Below are 23,516 nucleotides of genomic sequence, written 5' to 3'. Positions count from 1 at the left end.
TAGCAGTGTAGTATTTAGTACTTACATTCAATTTGATAAATTGATGAAATACAGCTCTAGAACTATTATTTCGGTTGCAATATATTCGCAAATTTTCGATTATCATATTGCTGCATGTGGCAAATAATGTCACTCTGTATTATGTTGTAATTGTTCAAACCGCGTAGGACTGTTGAATGTATTACCACAACGGTCGGCTGACATAAAGGTTATCTCTCGTGGGCATGCCACATGCTTTTAGTCACGGTGTAAGAATAAGAGGTGGTCCGACTGGCCCTCGGTCACTGTGATTATTGTGTCTTAGTACGACGGAAATCCGACAGGGGCCTCATGCGTCGGTGACGACGAGGTAAACAATAACGGCGGCGATCTAGCAGACAGTATTTACGAAAGTTTCACGTTTGCATGTGGAAAATCAAATCTGCTGCTGAAGTTTACATGGGTACATCAATATTTGACAAAAGAAAATAATTGTATAATAGAAGTATGTGACTATAGCGACAATATATTAGTGAAAATGAAATGCATGATGAATCGAAAGACCAAAGATTAAATAAAATTTCTTCCGTACGCTTTCTTGAGAAGAATAAAACTGTAATCACACCCCTGCTTAAAAAATCCGACAGAGATCCGACAGTCTGTGTCGAATTTTTTAAGCAGGGCCTGAATCAATCTGCACAATAATAAATGTGTGGGGGCAATAATAACGAAAGTTAACAGGCAATCCGGGATCGACGTTTGGGTTTCTGTCGTTTACTCAAAAGACAAGAAAATGGTGAATTGTTGTTTGCCCGATTGTCGAAGCGGATGTTTGGGAGCTGACGAAACAGCCTCCTATATTTCAGAAGTGGTCCATTGCTGTGAAAGAATTTGGCGTAGATCTTAAATTCAATCATTTTATTTGCGAAAAGCACTTCAACTATGGCGTACCTAATTTATATCAGGTGACAGTTGATGATGCTCTAATAAATTGTAAGTTCTCGTTTCCATGTGATTTGCATGAGGAATAAGTCATTGCATACTGTCTACATTTATACAGTTCTCCTAAATCACAAATAATGTGACGTTACTTGACCGATTGCGCGACTGTCAGTTTTTTCAAGCCAGTGATGAAGAAACCAATTGAACAAACGCAACGGTAATTTTGTATTTGTAAATAAATGTCACAAATGTTAGGCACGAGCATACAAGGGAAAAAAAAATTGACAATTCCACTGAAAAGATAAAAATTAATAAGTAGCAAGTCAAGTTGTCCCAATCTCCTGAAATATACCTAGCAGTTAACCTCTAAGAGCTGAGAAAATATGTATCCATACTTCGATATCGGACATGCCGTGGATTACTCCTATGAAATTTAAAATTTTGGGAATCTCTCCTCTATCTTTCGGCTCCAGCAAGTCATCATCACTGCTAGACGAAGATGAAATTAGATCTAATAAAAGAGTTGCTGTCACAGCATCTACTTAGACTCTTTCACAATCGGCAGCCATAATTGCACTACTTTAACAACGACTCTCGATTTCAGAGCAATATTTTACGCACTCAGTGCTAAATTCACGCACCCGAGCTGTCAGTGGAACACGCTGGAAATACGAATCTACCGCTAGTGCGCTCTCAGTTCACACTCAGTGCAACCAGTGGAAAATGCTATTACTCATTGTGACAGGTCAGGAATCAAAACGACACCGGGTGCTTTACATTTGGAGCACAGTGTGACTCAGTGTACAAATTTCTATTGTAAGCGGCCAATCCGGGAAAAGGAATTGACCAGAAATAATGGAAGCATCCATTGTCATACGAAACTTTTGGCGCATCCTCACTAATTTTTTTGCCCACGCGTGTCTTGACTTGTCTAATCTAGAGACCTTGCACCGTGAGAGAAACCTATAGCGCCATAGTTGGCGGAGCGCGAAACAAACTCAATCTCAATAAACATAACATAACCCATGACCGTCGAATCTAACCTTATAGACTTGTGACGTGTCATGGTTGTTGACAACTCCTTCGTTAACTTGGCATATAACGTTCCAGTACATTTTTCGAACGTTCCGAAATGCTCTACATGCGCTAGCACACGTTTCGAAATAGGTTCTTTATTTTTTAGTTTGTTTCATCGTGCCCTCTGGGTTAATTTTGTGTAAAAAAGCAGTTTCTGTACTTCAAAATATTACATTTTTTCACGGATGGATAGGACAATGGCCGAACCGAAAAACATTGACCCTGAATTAGTGACGTGTAGTTTTAAATGCCACAATATCTTGACTATAGTTGGTGACATCAAAATAAGCTGTCAGATGATAAAAATGAAAGACAGCTACTATATTTGGGTTGGTGATATTGTCGACAGCGTAATGAACGACCTTTCCCTAGCTTTGATCTCTGATTACGAGAAGGTACCAATTTCCACAAAGCTGATGGGATCTGCTATTGATTCGACATCCATCAACATGGCTGCAAGACTGGCAACGAAACTGGGGAAACCAGTTTATATTAGCTTCAACATCAAGACTGACAAGTTGTCGATACCAGCAATAGAAAAGAAACTTTCACAGGAAATAAGCAATAGCCTTGCCCTTCTTGAGAAATAAAGCAACTGACCAATATCTTCCAGTACTAATTCTCAAATTCTATCATGCCACTACTTGGGTAAATCAAGTGGTTATATGGTATCCGATAAAAATCCATGAAACAATAAAGACTTTCGGAAGTGAAATGTTGAACAATAATTCTCATTTAGTTATGGAAATCGACCATCTTCTAATAACATGTTTACCGTTCCTAAAATATCATTGATACTTATTCTTGCTTTGTCTGAAATAATTCTATTATAACAAGTTTGGTAGGCATCTCAATTGATTTGCAATCGTGTCTCAATTTGCAATCAGTGATGTACGTGAAAATTGATAAAAGTTGTAATGAGTCCTAGAAATAAAATACATACACCTTCGTTTGTATTTAAAATTTCGTTTGGTTATATAAGCTCAATTTCAAGCATATTTCGTCGTTTTCTGATTATCTTTAAACATGTAAACCAAAGTGTTACTTAAACAGTGAATACCATATATAAATATTTTTCACTTGTGCGTTGTTTTTTAATCAGCTTACTTTAACTCACTTATTTTAAACTTTCTCAGGCCTGGCAGATTCTATGTACAAACCGTGTAAGAATGTCACTCATTTATAAATTTCTTTGTTCTTATATGCCATTTAGTTCATAGAGCTCCGTCACTTAACTCAAGTGTTGACTAAGGCCGTTCTTCCATTCGAGGCTTGCATTTTCATATCTTACGCGCCTATTTCCATATTTCCACATAAACAAGAACACACGGTGAAAAATTAATTGCAATTACTATATCCCTTTTATTCCAGTGCAGTGTAGTAAGGGAGCATTTACCCTTTGAGAACCTACCTATCTTTTTGATCATTGAGGACGCTCTGGGTCAAAATGACCCTTTCCCATTTTTGATATGTCACCGGTTTAAATGCACGAGTCCGATCTACCTGAAAATATTCAGAGGTATGCATTTACTATCTCCGAATGTGATTGTATCGTTATAAAGTATAAATATAACTCATGAATATTTTTAAAAAACACAGAAAAGAGAATTCTTTCCAAGTTTTACTATTTTAGAAGAAAATGGTATCGGTCAGAATGACTATCTGTTTTCGAATGAGGAAGATGATGCTCGAGTCAGTCCTCATTGACCAGGTAAAATGTTACACTTGTTGTCTATTAACAAAAACTTGCACATACAGATGTCAAAATTCTGCAGTTAGTCCAATTCTACATGCAATGCCAAACAAGAATATCCAAAAACTTTTTTGTTTCATGCGGGAGCAGGACTAAGAAATGTATTCGTGCAATACATGGTAATTCAGGTACAGGAATACATTTCTTGGCATCATTATTGGGTGAGACAAAACTTTTTGGGTACAGCCCGACCTCCCAAAAATTCGGATTATGGATGAAAGGGGAAGAATTTTTCCACGAATCAACGGTCTTCCAGTATGTATCACCACGCTTGCCAGCAAAACTTTTGCTATGACTTCTGAATAGTTCCGATCGCTTGCGCTATTATGCAAAGTATTTCAGTCTTACCCAATTGTCATTTTTAAAGTACTAGACAAAAGTAGGCCAAGAATCAACGGAATTTCAAAGTGTGAAAGTCAATTTTCATGAAAATGACTTCTGATGTTAGCTTTAAAAAAACTAAGAACTAAGACGAAAGTAATCATTTTGACTTTCTATCTTAATCATTTGAAATAATATATAAGCATCTTGAGTAATGTGCGAGGAGGCCAATTTTCACGCATCTGTATTAAGAATATTTAGATGCATTCTAAAACAAATGCTTATGTTAAATCAGTTTTCATGAGCTATATACTTATGGGTGTCTATAAAGAAATGGTCGGATTTTTTGCATTTGATAGGAAATAAAATTCTGAGACAAAAAGTCCTTTGTCATTTTTACATCTGACCCATACATGATTAGTTATTAATGAAAATATTAAAAATGTAGCCAATCAGATGCACGCTAAAGCGGTTAGAAGATGGGAGGGCGAGTTACAGGGGGCGTATTCCGAAATATACTTGCAGTACTGCAAGTACTGGCAACTGCGTTCCGAAATCGCCCTACAGCTTAATGCCGCCGGTCAGTGACGTCACGAAATTTGTGACGTTGCTGAGGATTTGCTGAGACCAGAGATGAGTAGGGAGATCTCCAACGCTCGGCTTTTCGTGATACCAGCTGATAAAAGACTACTTTCGGTGCTTGTAAATGGTGCATAAAAATGGACTTTCCATACAGGTGTTGCAAAAAGATTTTCACGTTGCCGGCGGTAAATAAAGACGGTCGCGCTTTTATCCACAGTTGCGCATTTCACAAACAGCTGCACTAGCGCCACCGATCGAATAGTTTGGTGCATAAAAATGGACTTTCCATTACAGGTGTAACAAAAAATAGAGTTTGATACACGTGCGAAAGTTGGCAATGCCTATCTCGCGTGAATGCGCCACACTCGCCCTTCAACTCGTCTACGGGCTTGTGCTGCGCCTCCACGCTTGTGCGGGCGTTGCCACCTTCGCGCACTAGTATCGAAGAACACTATTCTTTACGTGAACACAGTACAGTAAATTGTCCGAGATTCGAAAAATCAGAATAATCTGTAACTCGTCATACAAGATTTAAGTTTAGGAAACGATCTTTCATATAAAAATTAATTGAAACTGAAGTTTACTCATTGCCTTATACAGGCTATACATGTAATTTGGTGTAAATATATGCGATGTAATAGTATAAAAATTATATAAATATATCTAGAAATGACATACGAGCATATTAATGTAATATATTTATATTTAACAATTGAATTTCATACACACCAAAGATTAGTGAGTGGTTTATTTACACAAGCCTGTAACTAATCCACGACAAAAATGAGCACAAAAATATACTACATTTGATAAAAGTTAAGAATGTTGAGAAACAGCCATAGTTGTTTTGGTAGAAAACTTGCTTTCGCTTGTACGACAGATAATGAAGAAATCAATCACAAGCTAACTTAAATGGATGGTACTTTTTCCAAATGCAAAAGTTTCTAACATAATTCTAACAGCTTCATCACTTACTTTTAAATTTCAATATTATCCTTTACAAATATTGTTACATTGTTTTGCAAGTGTATTAATGCATTGGACAAGCATGCAGATATGATGATATTTTAAAAAGAATTTCAAATTAGTTCTCTTTTTTTAATATAACAACGAATGTTAATCTGTACATGGGTTACCCTATGCAGTAAACATGCGCTAATCCATTCCCAGTTGAACAGTGTAACTAGCCCCATTGTACTAAAATTTATAAGATTTGTACAGAATTATCAGATTACGTTTTATTGCCAATAACATTCATGTGAAATTTCCATTTTGTATTGCTATTTCCAACCAATAGAATAAAGTATATTACAAAGAGTAGTATAAAAGTAATTCATGAATTGATCAGTCATTTACTTTCTGATTTAAATTGCCCATGTTTTTACTTAAAATTCACAAAACATACTTGATTCCATCTCTCACAACCAATGATTGTAACCTCAGTATTCGATTACCTCCAAAATGTAGGCTCCTATTTTCATATGATACAGTGTTGATTTCCATTAATTACCAGGCGTTGGTATTTCGAGTAAACTAGATAAGCCTAATCTTTCAGTCACTGTTAATTGAGTCTTTGCAGCATCCTTCAGACTAAAGATGTGCGTCAACTCCATTTCTGTGCGACCAAGTGCCAACGCTTTATCAAAAAGTTCAATTGCCTCTTTAAGATTACCTCTGAAATCGGAATGTAAATAAGGACTCAAAATTATAAAAATTTTGGAACATTTTTATCCATAATGATACAGCACAGATCATACCTTTGTACCTCAATAGTTCCCAATGTCTCGTAACCGAATTCACATTTATCATCCAATATCAATGCCTTGTTAATATACTCGATTGCCTTATTAATGTTTCCATTCCATTGTAAGTGCAATAACCCTCTGTGTACATGAATGTTGGCATTATTTGGATCTCTTTCAATTGCTTTAGCAAAATAAGAATCTGCCTTAGCGTAATCTTGCGTGTCACATAAGATCTGTTTAAATAAAGAAAAAATCTATTGAATTATCATTTTCAAGAAAAGAGAAAAGAATTCATTCAATTAAAGCCGCTATTTATTATTCACAGTTAGTACTTTACAGAAGTAATTCTGTATTTGAGATCAAGTAAGACAAATACTAAGTTTCAAAACAAGAAGCAAATATTAATCTGAGTTTGTTTTTTCATATTATACAGGTAGAAAAATATTTGTGTAACCCTAGAATGGTAAAGGGGGGATAAAAAAAAAAACCCCGCGCAAATTCAAATTTCCTGTCGCAAGAGAACAACTTACGGTTTCGACTCGACCATAGTTTCAACTATGCAAAAAGTTTTTTGACCCATGTGATTCTTTATTAGAAAACGAAGAAAATGCAATCCCACAGGAACCTTAACAATATGACGTTCCCGAGAATACAAGGCAGTTACCGAAATACGTAAAAAAATAACGTTACCGTTCTGGAGTTAAAATATTCTTGACCTCGAGATTTATATATAAAAAAAATATATACCTGTGCATAGAGTGTGTAGCATTCTGCACAGTCCGGAAATTTCTGAAATGCTCGTTTAAATTCCGTCATGACGTCAGCTACCTTGTTCATGTCCTTTGACACCACAGCATGCCGATAATCCGTGTAACATTTTTGAACAAACGCAATGTCAAAATCGGGATTAAGATCCACTGCTTTTTTGAAATCATCTTGAGCATCATTTATTTTTTCTAAAAGCAGATTCACCTGTAATGAATCACAATGCTAAGTTTTATTATTTTGATAGTCTTAGGAAATGAGCAGCTTCTACAAAATTAGTCACCATTCTTCAGGTATTTTGGCAAATATACGGTATATTTTTATTCTGTGATACTAGAATGAAATAATATTTTTACTCACTGAACTGTACCCCAACTAGAATGTGAACTGATATATGAGCTGACTCGTCTACTGCGACAGTGAGAGCTGTTTTTGAGGTCAATGCCCCTTTATCGTACTTACATAGCTAATACGTGCTAATAGAGAGAGAGCCAGAACATTTACAGGTGGAGCACGTCAGATGCCGCTATCAAATACTAATGCCACAACAAGACAACCAGCCCAGTATACAACAATACAACATAGGATGGTTTATGGAGAGCTCGTCTCTCAACAATTCACATTCCAGTTCGACTATATTTCAGCATTCATGATGATAAGCCTACCTGTCCCCTGTGATGATAAATATCTCCACATTTTGGGTCAATTTCAATCGCTTTTTCAAAATCAAGGAAACACTTGTCAGGGTCCTCTAGTTGCATGTACATGCTGGCCCTTTTTATCAAAGCGTTCACTTTCAATTCTTTACTGGTACTGTTACTGTTTATAATTTTTGCAAGATCTGCACTAGCATCCTCGTGATATCCTAATAATAGATAGAATGTAGCGCGGAGGAGGTATACCTCCATACAAGCTTCTGGTACAAAATCAGGGTGCTCAATTTCCTCGGTACAGTAAGATATCACATTGTCATATTTCTCTTCTCTAATTGTCTGCTTGGCCTTAGCATAGCCTCTGCAATTGCGAAAAATGAACTATGAATACAATTTTCTGTACTTTTTAGGAAAATATCTCCAATACAGATTTGAAGATATGATAATCTTTGGAAAATATTTCTGACAAACAGAAATCCATTAGCTTGAACCAATTTCACATAATCTCTGCAATAACTAATAAGACTGAAATTGTCAGCACTATAACAACGGAGTAACACTCCACGATTTAGTGTATGACTGATTTCAGGATTTTAAGGTATCACTTAATTTTATACATCTGACTATTTCATAAATGTCACATTATTTTACCAGTAATGTACACCAGATTTCACTAGTGGTTGACCACTTAGAACAGTAATTACTGAGATTAAGTTAATACGAGCAAAATTATTTAAGAAAACCCGGACCTGTCGTCCATCCCCTCCGATTTGACTGATTTTTTGTGAGCATGTTACCCACCTAGAGATTAGTCAAAAGCCAAATATTGGGCCCTGCAAAAATTTATTGGCTTAGGCAGAGCCATTTCTAGTTTTTTTTTTCACATTTTTGACTTGTATTTGGGTATTTTTGATTACGCAGAAGTTTTTTGTACGAAGTGGCTGAAAATTGGTTTCACTATGTAAAATTGACCAAGGAACAAGAATATGACCACAGATTTGACCTACGACAAATGTCTACAGAAATATTGGCCAAAACCCTCAAAATTGACCAAAATGCCCCAAATCTTGGGGAAATGGTCAACATTTTTTTCTTTTTACTATTCAATATGGCCATCTTGTAGAGAAAGAACCAAGGAATCCAATGAGCACGCATCCAGATTTTTAAGATGAACTATTTAGAAAATACATGGCATCAAAGTTGAAGTTTTTTTTTTTTTTTGGCAAAAATTGCAAAATAAAAATGGTGGATGACAGGTCTGGCTTTTCTTAAATAATTTTGCTCTATATGATAATTACGAGAGAAAGGGATCATTGACTCTTATCGACTGTGAAACAGCAAAGGAGTCCGAAGACAGAAAATTGCTTCCTTGTATGGAGAATTGCGTTCAAGTAATAATACATTGTGTATCACGGGTGGAGAGAAGGCGATCCCACGAATGAAATCCCGTTTTTCTGTACTACGCCTGCTGAAAGTTTGCTTGTGATACACATCAAACGAGCGCAAAAATTAGCCGTTTTTGAGCGCACTTCGCAAGCGGGTGTGCATACAATTTTGCACCCGGTAAAGGGTAACTTTGCAAAAGTTCTATTCGTCTGCTCGCAAGTGCACGTGAAAACGACAATTTGGCCCCTACTTCACATACGGGAAAAGGCGCTTTGTCAAAAGAGATTGAACAAAAAAATTGAATTCACTATTTTAGAAGGTAGCAATAAAAACTGACTCTTGTTAACCCTGAAACAAATTCACAATATAGATTTTGGTATATGTTGTCTGATCTCAATTTACATACGTGGTAGGCTCAGCGATTTTGAATTCGTCAAGTTTACTCAGAATTGGATCCTTACTGAAAGCACTGAAGTATGTTTTGATGAAGTGCTTACTTGGCATAACTGATTTTCTATTTGCCATATGTTCCTTTGCATGTTGCCTGCCTAAAGTATTATAAACACATGTTGGTACTAAAATATGAGTGTTTGAAAATAAGCTCAAGCATTTTTCATTAATCCGAGTTACGTGTAAGAAGGACATGAACAGTTTCGATTTGTAAAATAGAGTAGAATTAAGATTACAAATTTTTTTTGTTGTAGATGAACGTTAGAATAAGAAAACTTAACAAACATCACTGGATAGATTTCTTACACATAGTTACATACCGAGCTGTTTTAGAATTCTGTCAGCCATCACAAGCGTTGATTGATTAGAAAATTGTTCAAGGATGCAAGCAGCTGTAACATCTTCCAGAACAGAAACTAAGTCGTTGCTGTGTTCGAGAGCTCGTGCTCTGCGTTGCAGCGCTTTTACATATCGAGGATTTAATTCCAACGCTTTTGTACAATCTGCTTTGACTGCGCTGTATTTTCTCTGTTTAATAAAACATGGAATTAGATAGCTGCGTTCTTTGCATATTTAAGTCTACAAGCTTTAAATAAATTCTTTTCACTACTTTACGTTAAAGGTAATACATACATTCATTCAAAACATTACCATGTTAGAAAGTATGATGTTAGGAGGTGGATTACACAACTTTCAGCTTTAGGTTTAGTATTTTCACATTTTGATAATCTTCAGCTAATCGACGGCATTTCGTAACCAATTTTTAAGTTCAACAGTTCAAAATGTTAGGGCAGCACGCTAATGAAACTTAAATGATAAGTTTAAGGACGTTGCCTAGTGAACTCGTGCAGAAGATCTGGTTTACTGCGCGGCTCGAGCCAGATGGCCGAGGTGAAGAGTGAGCGGGACTCACGCTATACCCCTCGTACACCAGGATCTACCATTCCGTCAGAACTAGGCCACAGTATCAAGTTCAACGTTTTGAACACATCGAGGGGATTTTCTTAACCGTTGTAGAATAGCAAAAAATGAAATCTCTTAGGTGTGATGGTCAGTTTTTACAAAAAAAAGTTTGCATTGATGACTAAAAAGAAAAAAAAATATGCAACGAAGACTACCCAAAACAACCGCTGGTTAATTATTGACACTGGGTATATTTTCAATGATCAGCTAGGCCATCTGAAGGTCGCTGCAATAATGAAACCCACGCTATCCTGTCCCAATCTCCTAATCATGCCGAATAAGATTAGGGTTATAGAATAACAGGTATTGAAAAAATTTGTACATCATGGCAAGTCAAATTAGGTATGCGGTAGTAGGTGAGAAAGTGATGAATAATACGTATCAGAAAGTTGGAGAAACCTAATTGAATGATTCAGATAATTTGTATGTAGCGAGGGTTTACAATCGCTATCTGTGCAAGAAATGGGCAACGTCCTTAAATATGAAATGTATCAGGAAATACGAGATTCCTGTACAGCTCTGGATGTTTATATTTTTAAAGCATTCTGATTTACTGAAACAAAGAGGCAAGCGGTGCATACTACGATTCTATATATCCTACCAACTGGTCATAAGCTGCAGCTCTGTTTTGGTAAAATGTTGCCAGATCCATGGTATTTTCTTGTGGACAGGTTTCAATGGCCTTGTTATAAGATAAAATTGCTTCGTCATATTTTCCAGATTTGAAGTAATTGTTTCCTTCATTCTTGTACTGTGTTGCCTTTTCCAATGGAGTTTGTGCGGAACACACTTTTTTGAACTGCAACGTATAAATATAATTACCATAGAATTGTTTAAGGTTAAAATTCGTAACTCTCAATCCTTTCAGTCACAGTGGGATGCTTAGCAACCCACCTAAAAAATTTCCAAAAATAACTAGCCATTTCAGTCACACATTTTTCCACTCAATATTTTGGCCTGAATTTTGTTACTCCGGGGTTTTTGGGGTCACTGATTATGAATCTGAAGTAAGAATGTGATCACATGCATCTAATCGATGATATACCTAAATTCTGACTTCAGTTTCGAGATTAGCGACCCCAAAAATCTCCGAGTAACAAAATTCAGGCCAAAATATTCAGTGAAAAAATGTATTACTGAAATGGCTAGTTAGTTTTGGAAATTTTTGAAGTGGGACGCTGAGCATCCCACTGGGACTGAAACGGTTAAGTGATAAAGCATTTTAGAAAATAGCTGCTTTATAACATAAGCAGGATTATAGAAATAATAAAAGCAAAGCATATTCAATTTGCAACCAAAAATCTTACAAATTCTCAACTTGCCAAATTACAATTTTCTAAATATGTTGCATTATACAGACATTAGGTATATATTAAGTCTTGTAGAATTTCCGTTTCGCTATAGCGTTTTCAAGTGGTTAGAACACTGCATACTGGGTGTACAATGAAGCCGTGAACTGGCTTTTATTCATATTCTGTGTCATGGCGCACTGTTTAAATATTTTCTATGATTCCGTTTCTGTTGCTAGTTTAAAAACCGGGAAATCATACTCAGTGCACACCGACTGCAACAAGTGAACAACTCTATTACTTGTAGTACTGAATACAAGATTGGTGCAACAATGATGCAAGATTTTTCCTCTGATTGTAAGAGCTCATGTCAGTATAGTGTAAATATGATGACCTCTACAACCAAAATCACAATGTCGATGAAACTTGTGGTCTACTGCTAGGTAGTAGAGAGTTTAATTTTATACTAAATTGCTGTATACGAAATAGATTTTGATTTATTTTTGCGGCTTTGTAGACGTAAGATGCAATAAAAAATGCTATAAAACCAATCTCGGTACTACCTACAATACACCGCAAATTCTATTGCGATATTTACTATGGGCGATCGCCATATTTACACTGCATTACAACACAAGATACAAGCTCGCACACTTAGGGAAAAAATCTTCCACCAATCTTGGCAGTAAAACATGATGCGTGCAAAGTGTGCCCAGCACTACGATGAGGCTGAAGCTAGCAACTAGAATTTGCAGCCTAACGTTCTAATGGTCACTCGAGTAAGGTAGTGAAATCCGAAAATCAAAATTTTGTGAAATACCTTGAACCCCCAATACCTTTATAGAATTACGACGATAAAACTGAACTATATTTTACAACTTCCAAAAAGTTTGACACGTTTGGCTGCTAACTTTGGCTGCTAGCTTTAGCTTCATAGCACTACGAGTAACACAGCATATGAGTAAGAGCGTTTTCAACTGGCTGCACTGTGTGCGCGCCAATATGTTTGTCGTAGAATTTCTTCTTTACTATTAGTAGAAAACTGGAGAAACCACACTTGCAACTGCACATTTAATACATTCATTTGAAAACGCTCGAAAATACAATGGAGGACTCCAGTGTGAATACGGTATGCGCTAGTGTAACCAGTTGAAAATGCTATAGAACTTTTCATAGTAAAATTGAACGTCAGGCACTAATGTTTCAGCATGCACGTCACTTGTGCTCCGGGTACTGATGATTGTCTAGACCTGGGCCAGTGCTGATGAGATAACCTTAATCTTAATGGATCATCCTAGTGTAACAGGTGGAAAAATAGTTGGTTTTCGCCGTTTTTTTTCAATGCTTAAAATATGCTAATCAGTTAAAACATTTTTTAAAAGGTGTTCTTGAAACGTGATTTTTTAAAATAATAAACACTCTCAAAGGAAAAGCTTCCAAGCGAGCTGTCTCAAATTTGGACACAATATTCATCACCCCATTCTTTATCTTGCCATGGAGGTTTTTTTTTATTTTGAAATCACATCTTTTTTTAACGAAAAGCTATTGAAAAAATAGACTAAGTTCGATACTTTTTTTTCAAACCGCTATCATTATGTCAATTGTGATAAATGAAAAAAAAAAAGAAAAAACCTCTATAGCAAGATAGCGGCTTTCATACTAATTAATAATCTTTTAGTTTACGAATTTTGTTTCAGATAATATTTCTGGTCACCACTATGTCTACCATGACGGCTCCTTTGTTTTGGAAGTTATTTTCAACCTTGAAAAATAAATAACAAAAAAAAAAAAAAAAATAATTGTTTAAAAATTCATTTTCTGTTCTTCATTAGTGCTTTGATTTGATTTAAAAAAATCAGATTAATTAGCGTATTTTGACCATCAGAAAAAAATTGCGGAAATGAGCCATTTTTCGATCCGTTACACTAGGATGATCCCTTAAACAAATAGGATTTCAGCCCCGCGAAGGGCTGTTTTGTGTGCCAGGTCAAATGATGTGGTCCTGGTGCTCGCCGTTTATTGACTGTCAGAAAGGTTACGTAATTTTTTCAGTGCCGTAACAATTCGGTTTCAGCTTCGTGAATGCTAGAGATCCGGTTGTACTTGTCGTACTTGTAGAAGAACTCACACTTGAATAAGTATTCTAAGCTGGAATAACCACCTTGGAATAAATAGTCTGGATCACAATAGCGATTTAATGCTCTTTTGTTGCTCTAATAGTTTTGTGGAAATCGATGGCGATGTCAAGATAAAAATATCACGTAATCTAAGCTTGAATGACCACCTTAGAAGAATGAATTTGGATTAGAATAGGCATTTAGTGCTCTTTTGATCCCAATTTGTTACCCCAACCGATCCACCAGAACCGACGGCAATGCCAGCATAACAGCGCCATGCCTAACCCTTCGCACGCTTGGGGTAAGCTGAGGGAAACCGCCTTTTGCAAAACATATATACGTATGTATGTGGAATTCCATATCAGCCCAATTAATATCTGACTCTCGCAAGTTTGATTTTGTTCAAAAAAGTGTCTAAAATTGTCCCAACTCTGAAGCAGTAACCTCAATTTTTTCATATTTTTTATTCAACTGGTTGATTATTTATGATTATTCAGATTGATTGTGAAAACGTCCTTTTTCAGAATCTTCAAAAATTTTTCAAAAACTCTATTTTTTATTCCAAATATTTCAAGACCGGGTCAATGGTGGGCCAATTTTTTTTCTATTTGTTTTTTCAGCACATTAATTTTTTTGATCGACTAGAACATTGTTAAAGCAGCTGAAAATTCCCGAAAAATGCTGAAAACTTTGATTCTTCACTTAAAACATTTCTATACCAGTTCCATTATGGAGCGACTTCTATTTTTTTGATACATACAAACTTTTTTTTATCAACTTCATAACGAAACCGAGTTGGAAATGTTCTAAACGAAAATTAGAATTTCGAGAATTTTTGAGAATTTTGATCAAAAACATGAAAAATGTTTAAAGTTTTTATCTTAATAACCGGTCTATTAGAAGCTCGGTCTTAGCATGTTTCAAAACGAAAATGCAATTTTTGAGAATTTTACGAGAATTTTGAAAAAGATGTTTTTCAAAATCACTCACAATATTTATAAATAATTAGCCAATTGAATATATATAGTCTAACTTGTTGTGAACAACTGGGGGGTTAACTACCCCACGCCAAGTAAATGGCTCATATTACACTGTTTCTGAGGAAAAACGGAAATTTTCACTTATCATTTCATTGAATGTCATTTCTAAGATTTTGCAATTTCATCAAACTAGATCACTTCCAACTTCAAAATGTATTATATAGTTTTGTTCAGTTAGCCTCATGGAAACAATTTTATCTTGAACTGTGCTATGTTGAGAGTTTGCAGTTAAATCTTCAGCAAAAAATTTTGGAAATTGAACGTTTCATTAATATTATAAACGCATCTCGTGTTTTATATTTTATATTTTTATTTGGCGGTGTATCCACAACGGGATAAGTGAAAATTAACGAATAACAGATAGTGGACCCAGTGGTTTGTCACGCATTCGCCGTCGTGCTTGTGGGTTTTGTGCCGAATGTGCAGGGTGAGATACTGAAGTAGTATGTGGCGCAGATGTATACACGCCTATATTGGTTGCCACACCTCTACATTTTCATTTCCATACTATTTTCTGTTACGCTGGTGACATCGAAACCATGACAAATACCTAAAGAGAAACATTTTCAAATTTATTATAGATAGCAAATTTTTTGTTTTCACTAAGGAAAAAAAATTTACTTGAATACCGCTTTAACGGCACGGCGGCTGCTCTTTTGCCCACCTTATAGGCACGGCGCTGTCAATTATCAGCGGTGTTAAAGAGATTACGATAAGATGGAAAATTTTGTTTATGAAATGACGTAAGTCAAATGACCACCAGCTCTCCGTCTATCACTCCTTACCATGATCAAAGGAAATAACGAAGAAAAAATTAGGACACAATACCCTACATCTTTTTTCTCGTCAATTCACATTCGTATATCACATGTTTGATTTTTCTGCTCACACCCCTACCCATAAAATTCTCCCTGCTGTGACCGGAGGTAAGAATCAATGCAAATCGGTGATTTTAGAAAAATGAACGGTACTCGATTTTTTTGCTCAAAGGCAAGGGGTGAGTTTTCCGAGTAAGAGAATGAGCAGAAAAATCAAATTCGTAATTTGTAAACACAAATCGCGGTTAAAAAAAATCGGGCCGCAATTGTTTTTAAAAAATCAACAATTTACGTCGATTTATGTCTCTGATCGCGGTTGGGGTGAGTTTTCTAGATAGGGGTGTGTGCAGAAAAATTAAACATATTGTATATTAATATGAATTGCCGAGCAAAAAATCCAGTACATTATGTTTCAAAACTCACAATTTATTCATTATTTTCTCCTATGGTGGTAGAGGGTGAGTTTTCTGGGGAGGGGGCAGATGAGTAGAAAAATCGGCCTTACGTAAATTTAGAGGATTGAAATACAGCTCAGGTTTTCATAAACTAATGCTCGACTTTCGGCTGGTCATCTCTTTTCCCACCGAGGAGATGGATTTTGCGGTAAGGAGATGACCAAAAAAGTAGGCTCGTTGGATTATTTTAGAAAATAAGAGACAAAACCAATGGTGCAGTCTTTCTTTTTCTATCTATACTCGTTCTCCATGCCATCAATCTAGTGCTGCTAACTTTTTTTGATAGCTAGCACCACCACAAATCTCAGCTAAAAGGGTTGAGCAGAAAAATCGCGAATAAACCAAAAATATAGTGACTGACGAGCAATCAAGTCATGAGCAAAAACAAAAATTAATATTTTGAAAGTGGGTGTGGCAACCTAATGAACTTCTTCAACAAGGATATACAAGTGCAAATAATAAACTAGATCAGAAAAACTTTGAAAAGATAAGAGTCAAGTTTTCTTCACTTTTGGAATACTGTCCTTCGGGACTGCGAAGAAAAATTATAGCCACTGCAAAAATTATTTGAGCAATAGTTGCTTTACATCTTTTGAGGAGTATTTTTTCGATAAAGCACGATAACATTGATTAGGATTGGAGTACTGTGGAAAAATTTGGTTCTCGGGACTTCAGATGTCATGGACCGATCAAAGTAGCTCCGTGCATAGGGAGGAAGACTGCAGAATGGGAGGATTTCAGTTTGTAATTTATAAAAATTATAAGACTGGTCATGTCGTTCAAGTGCCGAATCAGTAAGCTGAGGCCTCAACTCGGTTCGGCTATACTCGGGTAAGGTTTTATGTAGTTTTCTTCATCCCTTGTACGAATGTGGATTTTTGTATTAAACATCCTAAGACAGTTGCAGACAGATGCATCAACCCTAGAACTTCAGCATTGGGTTATTTGTGTCCATGCCAAATATTTCGACAGTAAATAAAATGCATGCATATATGCAAACTTTGCAAAAAAATTATTGAAAAAATTTTCTTAGCACAGCAAAAAATTATATCATTTACTTAAGCAGGGTTCGTACGCTTTTTGGAATCTGAAATTCTCTGACCTTTCCAGGTATTCTAGCCCAACAATATCATTTTTTCAGTAGCATTTCAAAAAATATGTCGCTGATTAATGACAATTTTTTTACACATTAACACTAATACCTTCAATTTTACCTAATAACTGTGTTACTGCTTAATTATCAATTTACACACAACAGCGTGCAATTTACAATGAGAAATGAAATGAAAGATTTGGTATTAGGTAATATACATAGGATGTACGAAGTGACGAGACTAAACAAAATTTTGAGTGCACATTTTTTTTCTCAAGATTGATAGGACTTTGTACAAGAACGGTTTATTTCTTTGACAGACTAAAAATTCCAGTGCTATTTTCGAAATCCTTGACTTTTCCCTGCTGTAAGAAATTTCCCTAGTTATCCCAGGTTTCTCAATTTTCCTTGTGCATACAAACACTGTTGGGATTTCAAAATGCACCCATAAATTTTTTCAGATTTTGCCATACATTATAACATAATCAAATAAGCGATTGGCAAGAACCCATAGTGGAGCTTTACAGTTGTCGAAAAATATATTAAGGTTCTAAGCTCAAGACAGCTGCAGATGTATAAAAGTGATTACTAACCTATTCCTCTGAGATCATGTACAATTTTTTCGCTTATGGGGTACATGCTTACAAGTATGGCAGCACAGGTAGTAATTATTATCATCATTATTCGATCAACTAAAGCAATTATACAGAGTATCAGCTATAATTTTTCCGGTTTTTCGAATTAGGAAGCCCTATATAAAGTAAACTGTGACTAAAAGATTCAATATTCTGGGCTAGATACAGCTTTGACGTTTACCATTGACTGTATTTATTTCTTATACAAAGTAAACTAACACAGATAATTCGAGACAAGTATTTGACAAGTAATTAGTAAAAGTGACTGTATGGAAGTCATATACATATTATGCAAAATTATCCTGCGCTTCAACAGAGTCGTGTCTTATACCTCATGTTTGAGTTGCAGTTTCAGATAGCAACAGGAACAATAATTCATAAAAACTTTACAATAGTATGACAAATGCCAAATTTTTTCTAGCCTAGATCAAAAGTTCTATACATAATAATGCAAATAGCAACAGCATTTCCACATCCATCCAAGGTGAGTAACAATATTCTAGAACTAAGGATCTTGGACTGATTTCTCGCTTGTCTGTAAGCTCATTACAAGACAAACACACAGAGCAAACGGTGAAAAATGTAAGAGAATTTTATTGTTTTCGAATCGTCGAATCAAGAGAAATGTTCGTGAGCCAATAAATTCAGTTATGCGGTACATGTAAACGGATATTCTAACCTCATTTTCCGACTCGCAAGCCGAAAGCGTTGTCGGGAGAATGTCACTGTCAACCGATAGTTCCACGTCTTTTGAGGTGCCGTTTTCTTTGCCGGCTCCACCTTTTGATCCTCCTCGACGTCTTGGGACTGGCTTCAAACTGTTCTTATAGTACATGTAGCCAAGGCCGAGAGCTACCGGCGCACCGACGGCCAACGCAAGTTGCCATTTCGGCAACGACGAGCCCGTAATGCTGGCCGATCCGCTGGCTGTTGTCATTCTCTGGAAATACTACGCGATAAATGTCTTTACTCGCCCGGGACGAATAGCAATTTTAAGGTTAAAATTAATCCGAATATTAAAGGAAGCAGGAATAATTCACAATTCACACGGACGGCTTAGCGTCGCCACAAGGCATCGCCTGGCTTCCCCCGAGCTTGGAGAAGCTTAAGCTGCTTTTCCACGTGCAGCTAACAACTGAATGAAGCAGCAGTAAGAATACTCTGATTGGTCACTGATTTTAGTGTTTTCTTCAGCATCTGGATGTTAACGTGAAAACTGCTGTTCGAAGTAGCAATGAACCTACTTTCTACAGCATTTGGTTTAGTTGCATGCAGCACCCGATCTTCTACACAGGTCTGCACTCCTATCTTCTTGACGTGGAACGCGGCTTAACCGTGTTGAAACTTTGAAAGAGCTGTAATCTTGGAGGTCGGTGTGCAGCAAAGAGGTACACTTGGAGGCAATGAATCTCAGAAAGCTAATTTTTTACACTAGACAGTTATGTTGGCAACGCCCAAGGTCCCTAGATAAGAAACGTCAAGACCACGGTCTTACATACAGGTCTGGTAACTCCGGCACTTTTGAGTGGTAGGGGGTGTCACCGTTAGTGAGGCACACGGTCTTGTTTCCTATCTATCCGCTAAGGGCGCCATTGGCCCAGGGTATGATAGATATTGATGTAGGTATACCGATAAGATAACCTGCTCATCGAAGTTTTTGACAGTTCATAACTCAGTGTAAAGTGTGTAAACGGTGGATCATCTCCACAAGATCTCAAACTGTCTCAAAAGTTGTGAGCCCTCGGCTTGATGTTTATGGATTTTATTGACTTCAACATTTGAGGATTCCGTTAAAATAAAACAATTATCACGCCCGCCATAGAATGCTAGCAAACATCTTAATCATTTTTTATTCGCATCTTTCTTCATTTTTGAGTGTTATTCAGGATTGTTGATTCCGAAAAATCAGCTGTTCGGATCTGATTTATGATTGGCTCACCCCGAGGGGGCAGCGCTGCAGAAGGAGAAGACGAGAACCACGGTTTTGCCTCATTATCTGAGTCATTCCCCCACCCTACTGGTTACCAGACCTGTATGTAAGACCGTGGTCAAGACACGCGTGGGCAAAAAAATTAGTGAGAATGCGCCAAAAGTTTCATATGACAATAGGTGCTTCCATTTACTGACTCAAATCGACTTGTATCGCTATTTCTGGTGTAACCGGCCAATCTGGGCATAGGAATACACCAGATATAGCGACACAAGTCGACTTGAGTAGCTCTGTTCGTTTTAGTTACACTTTCTACACTTTTTACATTTTCCATAGGAAAGGGCACCGTCCATTGGCTAGATTCAGGAAAAGTGCAAAAGGTGCATAAAAGTGTGACTAAAACGAACAGAGCTATTCAGTAAATGGAAAACACTCAATATGACACGGTGTAAACATTTCTGGTCTATTCGTTTGCCCGGATTGGCCGCTTACAATAGAAATTTGTACACTGTGCTCTGAATAGAAAGCACCCGGTGTAGTTCTGATCCCTGACCTGTCACAACGATTAACCTCAAAATATATACGTGCTTCTATTTATTTCGTGAACGTCAGGACACTGAGGGCGCAACTCGTGAATGCCTAACCTCAAAAAATTGAGCAAGATTGGTTAAATTCAGCCCCCTGACACTCACCACTGCTCGCTTACTAAAAAATTGTACGCGTTTCGTCCGCGTTTTTTAGTTCCTTTACATGGAGCTAGTAGACTTTTGACACGTTCGCTGACCGCGCTCAAGCTTTTCAGACAACTACTAGCGCCACTAGTGGTGGAGATTGGCGGCAGAATCGAGGGACATTTTGTGAACCACTTTTAGCAGCGTGTGTCAGGGGGCTGGTCAAAACTGGTTAATGCGGTGATGTAAGTTTGATATTTTTTGGGCCAACGCGAACAGAAATTTTTGCCCACGTTATAGTGAGAAAAACTGGAACACGCGTGTCTTGACCTTTATAATCTAGGGATCTTGGCAACACTGAGAAGCCTACTGCGCCACAGTCGGCCAAGCGCAAAACAAACTCAATCTCAATAAACGTAACATAACTCATGACCGCCGAATCTAACCTTAAAATACCGCGGGGATAATGATTCGACGGTCATGGGTTACGTTACGTTTATTGAGATTTAGTTAGTTTTGCGCTTGTGTGAAAAGTTATCCGTCTCAGATTCATTATCCCCAAGTGTACATACAATCTCGGCAGTCGGGGTGTGCAGGGTGTGTTACAAAGCGACATGTATAAGCGTTTCCCCCTCACTAGCGCTATCTGCCATATTTTCAGGTCATGATTTCAGAGACGGAGTGGCCAAGGGACTCTATTTTCAAATTGAGGACCCTTTTCAGTGAATGCGGTGTCGTCATGGTGGTTATCTGTCAGATGATGTTCGCAGACAAAAGTTGCCTGTTTGCGAGCCAAAACGACAATTTATAGGCGTTGTATAGTCAACAAATGCCCATCTATCTGTTGCTTCTTTCTTTTAGGCTGGTTGCTTCTTGTCTGTAAGATGGTTTCAAGACGACTTTATCACATCACTGATAGTTGATATTTAGACATCTTGACGTATTTTAAAAAGGTATCTTAGAGCTTACAGCATATACTGTACATGCTCTAAGTTTTAGAGCAATCTAAATGTTTCACATGCGGGTAATTGGACGTTGTTTTTAAATTTGGAGATATTGAACACGCTGTATATTTATATTATGTCAACATATATATTTATGTTTATTCTATAACAAGATGTACCATACGTTTTCAGTAAAATGCAATACATTTTATTCGAATGCAGTTATGTAGTAATGACAGACGATATTTCATTGCTATGGTTACAAAATTTTCAAGTTTTTTATATTCATATAAAACAACTCGAAGCTCATAACACAATCAAATCACAAATATTAGTTTGTAGTTAATAATGAACGGAACAATATTATGTCTTATCTTCACACTTAATCATAACTTGAAGCTTTCATACTTTTAAACATATAAAGTATTGTAACGTTCTATGACGTTGCAAAAATTAATAAGGATTCGTGAGCTTATATGAGACAAATTAAAGGCGCAAATAAAATGTTGGGAAAAAGATTCAATAGGTGGAAACGTGTTTCTAGTTTAAAGTCTGAAACAAGACTGTTTTTACAATAATGTTGGTTGACGCAGCAACCTTATTCTTTTTAAAGACATAAGAGGTTTACAAACTTCTTTTATCTCTGATGACTACTAGATCATTAAAAGGAGACAAGACGGGTGATTTCACCATTTGTAACAATATATATTACTTTTTAATAATTTGTAAGCTATATCAATACTTAACACTTATTATTACACGAGCATATTTATCGTGTTTTAAAGCTAAATATGAGTTTCAGTCTACCTTCACAGCCTCATGTCAATATTTCTTATCTTAAAGAAGAAATTCGTCAGGAAAAGTCATTGATTGAGAACTTGAAAAATTATCCCGTCTCTTTTGCAGTCTTTTTTACAGGTTATGCAAAGGTCTTTCTGACACATTATACTGTTAATATGATAATAATATTATATTACAACATTACATACTTTGAAACGTATATCTGAGATATTTATTTTTATTAAAAAATATATTCGGATCTAATGTTTACTTACCGAAACATATGATCGATTGTTATATTTTTTGCGCGCACGTATGTTTATTCTCACTTTCAAGCGCTTACCGATAAGTAAGGTTTTTCGTTCTTCAGATATGTGCGCATCTTTTCTTCACAATTGCTGACAGTTTTTCACACAGTTAATTAATTTAAGCTTGATTTTATATTGTACTTTTTGGGTGATGCTTATGATGCTTATGATGTTTGGAACTCTTTACGCTTCCTCTCGATTCATTCATAGGAAGAACCGAAGAACACTCGTTGATAAGATGTTTTCTAGATTCCTCTTACAAACTCACCAATTATTGGCTGTTGCAAGATTCTCTCACGCGGCAACACTGTTGCTTTATCGCATCGGGAAATGGGGGACCACAGTTGTCAAGCTGATTGCAGGTGGTGCACAATCGTTGGTTTACTTTGCCGCCAAATTGCGGTGTTCCAAAATGAAAAATTATTTTGCTTGGAGGATTGAAGAACTTAAACAGGTTAATTTGCCATGGAGCTGTTTCCCAAGTGAAGAAAAAAGTTCCTCTATAAAGGAAAATGAATTTTAACGTAATATCGTATGCTTGAATTTGAATTTTGAACCAACGATGGTACTGCCACCAAGCTGCAAGAGTTGGCAGTGTGGTTCCCCATTATTACTTATGACAAGTCGTATGCGACTGCGTGGCATTGGAGAATACGAAAGAAATTCAAGTCGCGACTAAGTAACCGAAGCTCGAAAGTACAGATACATATATCGCATTCGATATTTCAGACATCTCGCATGTGATACCTAGGATCCTCAATTCGAGAGTAGAGCAGCTGGTGTAAATAGGACGCGTTCCCAAATTAGCTGCCAGCGCAAA

The 23,516-nt window shown here is 36.6% G+C and overlaps 3 protein-coding genes across 3 annotated transcripts in view; 1 reads left to right on the top strand and 2 right to left on the bottom strand.

Moving 5' to 3' along the window:
* Positions 1-202, bottom strand: part of LOC124180517 (midasin) — a 120,120-nt gene extending 119,918 nt beyond the window's left edge. Inside the window, exon 1 of the mRNA XM_046566144.1 lies at positions 26-202. Within this exon, the coding sequence (XP_046422100.1) occupies positions 26-106 (81 nt within the window). The 5' untranslated portion in view covers positions 107-202. The remainder of the gene's footprint in view (positions 1-25) is intronic.
* A 1,993-nt stretch (positions 203-2,195) lies between these two features.
* Positions 2,196-2,588, top strand: LOC124187849 (proteasome assembly chaperone 4). Its single transcript, XM_046580038.1, has one exon. The coding sequence runs from the start codon at positions 2,196-2,198 to the stop codon at positions 2,586-2,588; it is 393 nt and encodes a 130-aa protein (XP_046435994.1).
* Positions 2,589-5,339: 2,751 nt separating this feature from the next.
* LOC124179361 (mitochondrial import receptor subunit TOM70) lies at positions 5,340-19,167 on the bottom strand. The gene is made up of 8 exons (XM_046563647.1): positions 18,743-19,167; positions 11,218-11,415; positions 9,974-10,181; positions 9,610-9,751; positions 7,830-8,178; positions 7,147-7,371; positions 6,412-6,632; positions 5,340-6,328 (listed from the first exon to the last, which is right to left on the bottom strand). The coding sequence occupies exons 1-8, from the start codon at positions 18,998-19,000 to the stop codon at positions 6,157-6,159; spliced, it is 1,773 nt and encodes a 590-aa protein (XP_046419603.1). The 5' UTR covers positions 19,001-19,167; the 3' UTR covers positions 5,340-6,156.
* Between the last annotated feature and the right edge of the window lie 4,349 nt (positions 19,168-23,516).

This window comes from Neodiprion fabricii, chromosome 1 (assembly GCF_021155785.1).
Source record: "Neodiprion fabricii isolate iyNeoFabr1 chromosome 1, iyNeoFabr1.1, whole genome shotgun sequence".
Classification (NCBI taxonomy): domain Eukaryota; kingdom Metazoa; phylum Arthropoda; class Insecta; order Hymenoptera; family Diprionidae; genus Neodiprion; species Neodiprion fabricii.
The sequence above is the reverse complement of the archived record's forward strand: the minus strand, read 5'-3'. Positions and strand labels throughout refer to the sequence as shown.